The following is a 13,267-nucleotide window of genomic DNA, read 5'->3' on the forward strand; positions in this document are numbered from 1 at the left end:
ATATATATTTATTACATAAAATCTTAGATCTACCACAATGTCACCAATATGGAATTATCCAATAATTACTTAACATTAAATAAAGTTTTATTATATTATATTAAATACAAGCTTTCTTTCCTGTTTTAAAACACACATTTATGTTTTTTTTTTTTAATAATTACAAATGATGGTTCATCATATTTTTTTCTATTTTTCTCTTCTGAAGACTGAAAAAGCAGATGTTAATGTTTTAATAACTAAAAAATACAGATAGAATAAAGAAAGTGAGCCAAACTAAATTGTGATATGTTCCTCATAAAGTTTTTTTTTTCTTCTAATAAAGCAATTATGAGATTATGCATGTAGTATTGTTCTCAAATATTGCGAAAGTCAATTATAGGCCACATGCATTCCATAAAAAACGTCCTTTTTAAGTTCTCCAAATTGTTCTTGGCAATGAAAGAGAGAATATCAAAGATTCATAGTCTATGAGAAAAAAAGACTAGCTGCTAGACTGCTGTAATTGCAAATGCAAATGTAAATGAAAAAAAAAAACTATTTTTTAAAACATTATATATCAAGTTCAGTGTATACATGCTGTAATATAAAAAAAACTTTAAAAAAAATCTATTTTGTCCTTTTTCTAGCTGCATCACTCACCATCTGTTTACTAAGGATTTGAGGACAAAGATTATGCCTTGCATAAGGGTGTTGCTCGCACAACAGTGGCATGAGCATTAGTGCACATCTATCTATCTATCTATCTATCTATCTATCTATCAGCAAGCAGCAGGTATTTGTAGAAGCTGTACCAACTCTTACCCATTGCCCACTGCAGTTGTGGCTTTGATAGAGTTGATTCGGAGGCGGTTGGCAATGTTCCTCAGTGCCTGTATGGTCTGCTGGTCTGGTTTGTGGTAGTCCTCCATGGGTTCAACCTAATAGCACCACAGAATGAAAGGAGAGAATGAGGTTGAGGAGAGCACTGGTTGCGTGTGTGCAAGAGACAGAAAAAGGAGGAGGAGAGGAGAGGGAGGCTGCTTTATGCGGGCACACATACACACAGTTTATAGCGTGCAACACAGGTTGAGAGGCAGTGTGCATTGGCTGTGACAGAGGAAGTGGGTGTGTGCCAAGAAGAGAGAGAGATTGAGACAGACAGAGAGAGAGTAAAGAGGAGGAATCACTCATTTTGACCGTTGGCTGCTGGATCTAAACTCATTACCAGATTAAAGATGCGCCTCAGTCCTTTGAAACTGTAGAGGACATGCATGTGGCTTTACTTTAGGGATAGGGTGACCATACGGGCCATTTTTACGGGACGCACCCTTGCCATGGGTAATGATAGAGGTAATGTAAAATATTAAATAAATATATGTTAAAAACATAATTAACTTATAAATATAATTAACTATATAAAAACTATATAAGTCTATGGTATATCCTCATTTAGAATTAATAAGTACATGCAGATTGGTTTTATTTTATATTTTTATTTTACTTCTAAACAATGTGTTCATACGGTTCATTGAAAGATTTTATTTTATTATTATTTTTCATTCTGCATTATGAAACAACAATCCATTTTATGTCTAATGATTCAGTTTTATTTTATTATATTTTTGTAACAATTGCAGCGAAGAATTTGAAGTTGAAGTTTTTTTATATATATAGGCTATATATATATTTTTTTCTTTTAATATATGAAATACAGAACTTTAAATCGAAGAAATAAAAAGTGCACACTCAGTTAAACTCTAAACACTTTGTTTTTTAATGATTCAATTATTTATATCTGTTTAAGTTGCTGGCAACTAAAAAGATGCATAATATATCATCACTGGAAATGTGCCATTACAGATACACAGAGCAGCTTTAATATAGTTAACTAAAACTGAAACTAACACTAAAACCAGTAAAAATCATTTTCATATTTGAAATAAAATAAACGTTATGAAGTAAATATAAAAAACTTTTTTTATTTCAGCTATTTGGCTAGTTGCCAGCCTCTAGTTTCAGCTAGCTACCAACATTTCTCATATTAATTTACTTTTATTTGATTTAAAACAACTAAAACTGAAATAATTAATAAAAAACACACAATAATACTACTAAAACTTTAACTAAAATTTAAATGAAAACGGAAAAAATAAAAATAAAAAACTCATGTTCACTAAAGAAATCAGCTTAATGTTGAAGAATTTTGTTGCCATCTTGTGGATTTTGGAGAAAATACAGGGCAAAAAAGACTAGGATGGGTTGGGAAGAGAGAGAGGAAATCTACTGCTGTCTGTGTTCGATACAGCATGTCTAATGGCTGCCAAATGGCTGATCCAGAATATTCCACTGACTCATATTAGACAGGGAGGAGAAAATGTTCATTTCTTTTTTTATTGTTCTAAGAGAAAGAGATTTACTAGCTCAAATAGATCTTTATAATCTGAAATCTGAATGATTTTTTACTAAACTGCTCACGCTCAATTAAAGTGACAGCACGCTGTTGATAAATAAATAGGCTATGATTTCACACGAACACTGCTAAAAATGCACATAATACGCATGTCTAGTGTGTTCTAACAAGAATTGGAGTAGGCCTGTCAGAAAAGAAAATGAAGGAATCAAAAATATGTCAGATTTACCCATTTAAACTTTTTTTTTAATTAATCAGTTTGGGTGAAAGTATGTAGGCTTATTATATATATTTTTAAAAAAAGAAATAGAAAACTTAAAAACAGCAATGACATGATCAGAGCTGTTATTGTTGTTTACCGAATCAACCAACTTTCAAGAATTTAAAACTTGAAAACACAGCTTAACACCAACACCAACTTAAAAAATTTATATATATTTGACACTCCCCTCAAACGAGTGTTCTGTTCCCAATGTGCCTACTTATAAAGTATGTACTCTTTTGGTGAAGAAAAAGTACACACTTATGAGTGTGTAGTAGCTAGAAGAGTAGGCAAGCTTTTGGACAAACTATAACATCATACCGTTTTTAACGGTCCGCTCAGTCGCATAATTACCATAGATAATTACACGCATCCTGTCACTGTAAACTGGCCTGTCAATCATCTTGTCACAGTTAACATCCTCCACATTTCATTTCATTTAACTTCCTACCTTATTGGGGAGTAATGAAGTAGCACGTTGATCTGCCAGCTGTGTGTCTTTATGCAGAGAAGTCTGGTCATATTTTTTGCATGATGCATTTAAAAGTTAATGGCCAAACGGATGTTTATAAAAGTTTACATTGTTGTTGTAGATGAAATATCCTAACACAAATAACATTAAATAAAAAAAAAAGAACAGGTTAAATGTTGATTATTAGTAACTCAAACCCCTTTATCTAAACATCTCTACTTAACCGTCGTCGGTTGCGCACATCCGCCATGTTTGTAGTTGGGACACACTTATTTTAATCTCACATACTATTTTAGGATGGATAGTATGAACATTGGTTTCATACTATCGCGGGGTATGTTTGGTGAGCGGGTAGGCTACGAAATTCCACGAAAAGAGCGGATTGCTTTAAGGCAGCAACAAATGCACGTGTACAGCTATCCACTGAAATTAAGACTGGTGTATTTATGACAGTGAATTCCACTCACTCAAAGGTAGGTGGCTACAAAGTCACAAAAATACACAAGCCTATATACAGTTGCTTTAAGCCATTATGTAACTATCAATTTAATTCAAGTGCAGATTTGTTAACCTTTACAAGTACTTTGATATGCCCATCATGGTACACAATAATTAGCATATTCCAGTACCACCTACCTTGTTTTCCAAAATAACACAGTACTTTCAGAGTGCAAAAACCCTGGTATAACCATGGTAATTTTCCATGCTAAATGTCTGTTGTTCATTCTCTGTTCAGTCTAGTGCCCATTTGTCAGAAAACACTATTCCTACTTGCCAACACTTTTTTTTCTATCTAGTTTAAAGCACAAACACCTGCTATTTCTAACTATCACCATTAGAGGACGCCACTGCACCATAAGATCCACCACAGATCCCCTGCGAAGACCTCAGCACCTCGACGACCATCAGCACAAGACTACGGGCACCAGACAAGTCCCCTGCACCTGTGCTTCAGCCTGGAATTAAGGAAAACTGGCCCCCCGCCTGAGTCTGGTTTCTTCCAAGGTTTTTTCTCCATTTGGTTCCTTGCCACTGTCTCCTTTGGGGACACTTGACTGACTGATTGCACAGACACTATTGGAGGAGAGCAGAACTGGATGATGACATCACAGAATCATCAATGAATTGATTTTAACTGGAAAAAATGACTGTTTTATCGTCTTCTTGCATTATTGACAAACTATTTTCCTGTTTGACACTGTAAAGCTGCTTTGACACAATCAGTATTGTATAAAGCGCTAAATATAGGTGACTTGACTTGACTTGAAGAGAGAAGCTGGAGCTTTGACGTCTACATATGGAACAGCTTTCTTAAGCCTCAGATTCTTTTGAAATAAACACTGTGATCATCATGCGTCCTTCTGTTCGAGTGAAACCCTGCGATAAAATTATGTTTAATTGATTAAATAAAGAATCTTGTTGAGTAGTTGACATGTCAAGCAGTGTCAGCAGTGTGACATGCTCATGTTGTGTGTAAAACAAATTTTCTAATTCTTTTATAGTTATTATTCATTCAGTTTTTGTGTGTATAGAATATTAGATGGAATATTAATTTTAAAAAAAAGTTTTTATTAAAATTATTTTGGCACACCACAGGATTGTGAAAAAAAATCATGGTTAAAAGGTAAAAAAAACTTTTTTTATACACTTTATAAATATACATTCCCTTATATGTTCATATACATTTTAACCTAATTTCTTCATTTTTGTCTTAAAAAGTTATTTGTCACACTGTTATGATGACTTCAGTAAAGATTGTGACATTCATACAAAAATCCAGATAGTTTTTGGAGAACTTTCCCTCAAAATTGCCGGTGCATGCAATGTTTAGAATAATACTGTTATTATATAGCCATAGTAGTACAATAATAAAACATATTAGCGAAGTGGTTCTTAAATTAGCTGTGATGATATCATGTGCAGCGCACACATTTGGCATGAATCAACACAGCTGGCAGTGTTTGCACAATGACCACATGACTTGTTGCCCCTCTGCAATGTCATGCTTAGGTTGTGCAGTTATGTCACGTGTCGGATTCTGCCATCCCATGCATGCAATGTGGTGGATTTGAATGATGTGATGTCATTTTACTGCATCTCTGCCACTCACAATCAGACAAGGACTAGAATGTCTTGGGGGAAGGTGTGGAAGAATGAAATCCATTCTTAGCATCCATAAATACTGTAATTATCTAGAGTATTTAATCTATCTATCTATCTATCTATCTATCTATCTATCTATCTATCTATCCATCCATCCATCCATCCATCCATCCATCCATCCATTTGATTTAATTTTTAATTTATTTATTTTATTAGTTTTTATTAGTAAATTTTAAATACACAAATTTCTATCATAAACGTTTTTTTTTTTGTTTTTTTTTCTGCTAATTTAAGTTTGTAAATCTTTCCCAAATAATCTTGAGTAAATACAATGATCAGACAAATGCAAAATAGTTCCTTTTTCCAGTCCACAATATTCACCGATATGTGAAATGTACAGCTTAAATCTTGGAGTGTGTAATATGAATTCTCAGAAAGCTGTTCTGATGTCATAAGGCCAGTCTCCGCCCACTCTGCTGTCCTTTTTTCCCTCTTCCACTCTCTCTTGCTCTGTCTCTGAGTAAGCATGATCTCCTCTGGGCTTTCCATCCCAGTCAGAAACACTTGTCATCAAACTGCTCCAAAATGTGTGACCCAATCCTAGCCTGAGAACATATGCCCATGTGACACACGTCAGCCAAACAGGGAGGCCCGTGGTCCCTCACCTCCTGAAGGGAATGTACATTCAGGGTGCATTACTGTTTCTATTTTTATTTTCTTTGGCAGCAAACGGTGCAGCAGACTACAACAATAGTTAAAATCATAACTTAACACAGCGCCACACAATGCGATCTGGGAGACCTAGGTGTTGGCTGCCCTGAATCAACGTGAGCAAAGTCCTTGGGATATATTAAATAACACCACTCTGGTGACATAGCTGCTAATTTTCACATACAAATGTGGCTCTGCACTTCATAGAGTACAAACAGACCAAAAGCAAATATGCAGACTCCCAAAATCAAATGAAAAAATATATATTTTGCATTAAGATGCAGCAATACATTATTTCATGACTCCGATTTAACATTTAATTCTAATCACTGTCAATAGTGAGTCTCACTTGATTTTTTTCTATTACTTAAAAAGTATTTCTTTTATTTATAATATTTAAATATAAAACATATTTATTATTTATTATTTTATTTAAATTAGCATAAATTACCATGATGTTAAATAATATATATATGTAAATATATGCTAAAAACAATATTTATTTTATTAGATTTTATTTTATATTTAAATATATTTTTTCTTATAATCTTTTTTAAATAAGCATGAATTACCATATATAAAATAAAATAAGTAAATATATTTCAGTAATTACATTGACTTTTACATTACCTTACTGATAATAAAGATAGAAAAGTACTTAATTTACATGAAAATTATTTAATTTCACCCCCAAAATCAGAAGAAAAATATATATATTTTGCATTGTGCCATTAATTTCATGTAATTCAATTCAATTCCAATTTAGTACATTTAATTCATATTGTTAATAGTTTTTTAAAAACACCTAAATAATATTATAAAAATATAAATGATGTATTATTTTGTTTAAATCATCATCATGACAATTACATCATGGCAATTGCTACAAAATATTTTTCTCTTTGTTATATTTGGTGTTTTACATGTTTTGAATTATGCATTTGTGTTTTAACTAATGACAAGATCTTTTTTTTATAACATCTTAGATGGAAATAATGTCTCAATGCAAAAGAAAAAGTAGTGCCAAAATTAATTTTTTCGTATAATTTTAGGGTGATATGTGACCCAGACATGTTTTTGACAAGTTTTGTGAGCTTCACAAGCACAAGCAACCTATGCTCCTGAGACAAACTTGATTTTAATGCCAGATGTTCCTTGAGAGACGAGTCGGTTCCTTGATGCTCACTCAATTACCCATAAGTCACTCTGTGGTTGCTACAGCGACATGGCACTTACCCTTAGCACCCAGGGGGGAGGGGTGGTCAGCTGTCAGTCATCTACGGCTGTCAATCATTTAGACTGCAGCCAACTAGCTGGAAGGATCACGTGCCACAGCCTGACGGGGCAGAAACATTTAGTAGTGTGTTATTCTGCACAAAATTACATTAGAAGGAAAGGACACAGAAATGAGAGGAAGTGATTAAACTAATGAGAAATGAAAGGCATGAATCTCATAAAGAAGCAAAATAGATCCATGAAAAAGAGATAATAAGGGAGAGAGTAAGAGTGAGAGAAAGAAAAGTTGTTAGGGATGCTGGGAAGCTGACAACACACTACAACTGACCCTCAGGGCTCTTGACTTCTGTTCTCACTTCAACACACACACTCACACACACTAAACCCATCTGAATAATAAAACATAATCTCATGTCAACCTTATCAAATTATGTATTAGTTAACCAATGGACAAAAATGTAAAAAACGTCCAACTTCTACTCACAATAATATCACAAGTTGACTGTTTGACTTGGATTTCTAAAAATACAAGTGTTGATTTCCCATGAAAAACATGCTACCATTCTGGGGTATATAAATTAGAGGAATTTTTTATATAAAATATAAAAAATATATATTTTTTGAGCAGCAAATCAGCATATTAGAATGATTTCTGAAGGATCATGTGACACTGAAGACTGGAGTAATGATGCTGAAAAGTCAGCTTTAACATCACATGAATAAATTACATTTCAAAATATATTCAAATAGAAAACAGCTCTTATAAATTGTAATAATATTTCACAATATTATAGTTCTTGTATTTTTGATCAAATAAATGCAGCTTTGGTGAACATTGGAGACTTCTTTCAAAAACATAAACCCCATTTTAACATTGCTGACTCTCACAAAATAAGTGTTAATTGTTTGAAGAGAAAACACAGCATGCTATTGGTAGTGATAAAGAACACCATGACACAAGCGAGGCTCTCACTGCTGTCAACAGATACCTCTGATGCTTCATGAGCTTCACTTCACCAGTCAGCAAGACAAACAGCGACCAAATGCCGGTAGAAAGAGAAGAAGAGAGACACAGAAGGATAGTGAGAGAAAGAGACACAGGGACAGAAATGTAAGGGCAAACAACAAAGACATTGAGTAACCTCTTTATTTGAAAAGTGTTAAATTGTTAAATTGTTAAATAATTTTGTATATATATATACACTGTAAATAATGACCGTGAATTTAATGGTAAAAGACTGTAAAAATGCTACAGTAAAAATTTGTATGTTAGAGTTGTATGTTACACCTAATGTTGTTAAATTCATGTTTATTGCATTATTTCCGTTTCATGTGTGTTACGGTGTTTAGTGTTTGTGATGGAAATGACATTTAAATTGTTTTAAGGAAATGGACAAACTCTTTGTCATGCTAAGGCTAATTTCATACCTATCATTTTATGTATTTTACATAAAAATGTTATTTTTATTCTTTTTGCATAATTTGACAAACTTATAACTTTTGTCAAAAAAAGTAAACTAAAGTTTGATAAAAAGGGGGAAAATGTTAATGGAAATGATGCCAGATTTTCTCATACTATATATATAATTTATAAATATATAAGTAATAATTGTATTTTTAATATTTTCACAAAATAAATATTGAAATGTTTGAGTTGATTATTGTGTTAATTATTATTTAAATTATGAAGTGAAATTATTTCACACTATCTCTTAGATCATATTGATAAATTCTTGATAATTAAGATTTTTATAATTGATTTTCATACACTGAAAATCCTTAAACACAATTTTCACTTAGAAATTACAAAGAAACAGCAAAAGTAAAAAGAAAGTAACACATATTTAGAAAGACTTCAATTGTATTTTCTTGTAAAACATATTCCAATAATTGCTGTTTTATTTACAACTTCGGAAAAACCATTAGTGTAAGATCAGGGTCTGAGAAAACAATCAAATTTACACTTAAAACTCATTTGAAAAGTAACAAAAATAAACAATGAAGGCATACAAATTTTTTTTGTGGCTTTCATATAACAAATACAATTGAAATCTGTTAGATGTAAAAATCAATCCTGGGATGTTTTTTTTAAAGCATTTCTGTGTTCTTCACTGTACAGTAAAGGCCCATGTCATGTGACAATGACAGAACAAATTGTGAATGCTGATTGGCTGAAATACCTAATAAGGCATTTAATTATTAAAGTTGCTTTGGGGAGAAACCATTATATCTGCTCTATATTATATCAGCCCAAGGCCTGCCTGAACCTTTCACCGGTCACATCAGAAAAACACATGGACTGTACTAGAGCTTCATCATGGGTTTATGACAGCATTTTATCAGATTCATAAAAGCAGCCGTCCCAAAGTGAGCTAACATTGATTCCTGCTGTAGGCTAGATCAAATTTCTATAGTATTTTTTTGCTCAAAGTTTATGAATTGTTTAATTTAAAACAGGTGAAACAGAAGACATTTATTTAAGGATTCACCACAAAGAAATACACATATAAACAGTAATCTGTACATATAAAAAAAAATTGTCATACTTTTATTACAGAATACAAATATGTTGTATATTTAGCAATCACGTATAGATCTAGGTATATGTAGTAACATACAATTTTCTATCTAACAATGAATACTGAAAATTGCCAAATTTGAGCTCAAGAATGTCATTGAACGTTCAGTTGTTTGCCTGAGCGCAGAGAATATTCCAAACATGACTGGTAATGTGAGAGATGAGTTTCTGAGAAGAACAGGTGGTGAGCAGGTGCTGTCTTTTCTAAAGATGGTTAATAGATCGTTTGAACTGTTGCGTGAAAAGAAACATAAATGAAACTAAAGTATTCATAAACATGCCCAAATAAATGATTATTGACTGCAGTGGAGCAGAATATGTATTATATCACTGTCATATTCTTGCCATTTGTGTTTGCTAGTCTCCAGAAATAGTAGATTCACCTCTCATAAGAACATGTGAAACACTAAAAAAAAATATAATGTGGGTTTCTTCTGAAAATTCAGATTACAAATTTCCTCTTTGAAAATGATGACTCAAGGGAAGTCCTAACTCTCTGAGCTCTAATTGCATGTTCTTAAAGGCCTTCAGTTCTACTGACTTGTTTTTTTGTACAGTATGACTGTTTCAATTTTCCTGTTTTATAATGTTACATTTTTTTATATTTTATATATTTTTTAATCTTATTATGAGTATGTTAAGAGCAAATTGCAAAGCAAAGAAAAACCCTGGATTTAAAATTTGGCCCACAATCACTGAACATAATCTAAATATTATTTATATTATTATTAGCAAACACATTTTGCTTTAACGTGTTCCAATACTGCCAAACACCTGCCAGTAGTTTGTTCATTCTTACTGATTGTACTGAGTACGATGTCCGATTCACGAACGGATGATTCTTTTGAACCAATTCTTGTTGAAGATTCAGTCGAACCGATTCACTTTTTGAGTCTTAACAATATTAAGAATAACTGATACTAATATGTTAATAATTATCATAATGATTTTTATTGTTGGGAAAAAAACACAACATGTGACGAAATCCCGTAGCCTACATTAGGCTATAGTTTTTTAATTGGAGGCTAATATGTAAATTAATGTTAAAAGACCCAATGCAAGACTGTAGCGGGCTTTCATATATTTGCTGATAATTATGCTCAGGTAAACAAACGATATCCCCTTAATAAAATAAACAGCAATACACGAATTGAGTGAATAGAGAGCTACATCCCATCAAACATCTACTCACCTGTGCTCCCCAACTCCTTTATTACGGAAAATTCATATATGAACATTAATTTGTTTTTAATCGATATTTTGGCACGAATCTTTGATCGTGACTGATTATTGGCGTGTGACGGACGCAAACATTCAAGTAATATTCTAATTAATATAAGAATAAAATAATAAAATATTAAAATAACCACAACTTAATTATGCAACTGTAAACTGCTGCTGTGTAACAATGTTCAGCGATGACTCAACTGAATTGATTAATCGTTTTATAAACCGCTCATTGAAACGAGCCATTCAAATCATAAATCACTCGACATAACTTTTTTAGGAGTAAAACAATGCGAGAATAATATCGTTAACAAAACTGTGAATAAATAGTATTAATCTATTAATTTTAACATATTGTGAACAACAGGCATATTATTAACAGCATTTTTGATACCAATATTGTTGAAACGATAGCCTAAATATCACCTAAAAACAAAACAAACAAAGAAAAAAAATCAGCGACAAAGAGCAATTTATAACAAAAAAAGAAAAGTAAAAAAACCCCATTGGGAACTGAATGATGGCTCAAGTGATCTTATGAAATGATCCATTTAAACGAACCGATTCTTTAAATGATTCGGAGCCCTCTACACTAAAGTAAGCGGTTTGTGCGTGCACAGCCAGAGGGGGAGTTCAGCTCATTTCACCGTTCACCGACGCCGCGTGACGCTTAAACACGGACAGCGCGCGGCGAACGCGAGGAAGCTCTCGCGCTCTCTCAAGCGCAAAAGAACGAATGCATACTGATGAATTTGAATCTACAGTGTCAGATCGGACCTGAGCGTTTTAATCGATGTCGGAGTTTTATCTCTGGATATAAGCCGAATCCTCCTCCTCCTCAGCTGAACGGAAAGACCTCATCAAAGGTACGATATTCACGCAGCGGCCTGGCGTGTTTCTAGTTAAAATGGATCTTTTTCAACAAATGATGGAGTGCGATCATTTTGCATCCGAGTCAGAGCTGAAAAGATGCTGATGATGCTGATGCAGAGGATTTTGCGCTCGTTTGGTCCAGTTAGACCTTAGATGTTGTCACTGCTTGTCATAATCAAGCGTTTAAAAAAATAAATAAATAAACAGTCGGTGACTATAAAGACGTGCATCACAGCTGTTGTAACTGAGCATCATTGGCATCATCTAAAGAAAGACACAGATTTGGCTGCCACATATATGGAATATTTCATTTTTGAGAAGAAACGTTACAGTTATTGTCATAGAGTCACGAGACTCTTTATCTATACGCATGTATGTCATCATATATATATGCATTATGCGTCTACATGCATCCTTGCCATGCGATGTCAGAATGACAATATGTGTCATTGTCCTACAAGATAGTTTAAACGTCAACATTTAGTATTCATACTACTGTAGCACTATGTAAATGAAGGCATTAAGAAATTATATTTGATTGTCAGGTTGCATCATGCATGACATTGGAATGATAAATATATCTAATATATGAATGAGCCAGTATTGACAAGGATACAGTGCACTTAATGTCCTATATCATTAGTGTGATGATTAACATTTATTGTATAGCCTATCCAATGACAGCAGATCATTGGCTTGAATTTGTGACACATTTGGATGCGATATCTTAGGTTTTCATGATCCGATGGAAGACAAATGCTTAAAGGGAAATGTATATAGGCAGATATGACCTTTCCATGCATGTCTTCATTTCCTCTGCGGGGCCTAGTGGTTCAAGGACTCTGATGTATATGAGTGACATTTGTGGATCCCGTGAGTCTGGATGTGTGCTTTTTGCTTGTATTTGAATGCAGAGCATGTTTTTTTTTTTGCTGTTGTTTGCTTATAATGTGTTCTTATGTGGGGATGTTGGTAGTGTGATTCTCTGCCACAGTGCATATATTTGCAGGCTGGTTTTCATTCGGTCACGCTACGCACATTGATTTTTCCACAAGCTGTAACTTTTTTTTTTTGTGGCATTATCCTAATAATACCTCTGTCATTTAAGCGACATGTTATGCTTTTCCTTTTTGCTGCCCTGGTTTGTTGAGAAATCGTAGTAACCTGTACAATAATAATATTATTAGTTTAAATTGGCACGTGTGCAGTGCACCATAGTCTTGTTGCACTATACTCAGACTTTTCAATATTGGATGCTCCTGGTTTCATGGTTTGGATTTAATGGAATAAAACATTATCATATTACGACAAGGATGCTGTTTTTGTCATGACATGATGTAGCAGTTGAAATATATAAAATCAAAAAAGAGCTAGCTATGAAAATAGTTCAAAAGCAGTTATTAATCTTAATGT

The 13,267-nt window shown here is 33.2% G+C and overlaps 1 protein-coding gene across 1 annotated transcript in view; it reads right to left on the reverse strand.

Moving 5' to 3' along the window:
- LOC107751206 (transketolase-like) overlaps positions 1–1,034 on the reverse strand; it is a 17,601-nt gene extending 16,567 nt beyond the window's left edge. The window contains exon 1 of the mRNA XM_016566867.1: positions 805–1,034. Coding sequence (XP_016422353.1) covers positions 805–911 — 107 coding nt within the window. The 5' untranslated portion in view covers positions 912–1,034. The remainder of the gene's footprint in view (positions 1–804) is intronic.
- Positions 1,035–13,267: the final 12,233 nt, after the last annotated feature.

This window comes from Sinocyclocheilus rhinocerous, unplaced genomic scaffold, assembly GCF_001515625.1.
Source record: "Sinocyclocheilus rhinocerous isolate Xijiao unplaced genomic scaffold, SAMN03320098_v1.1 scaffold362, whole genome shotgun sequence".
NCBI classification, from domain to species: Eukaryota; Metazoa; Chordata; class Actinopteri; order Cypriniformes; family Cyprinidae; genus Sinocyclocheilus; species Sinocyclocheilus rhinocerous.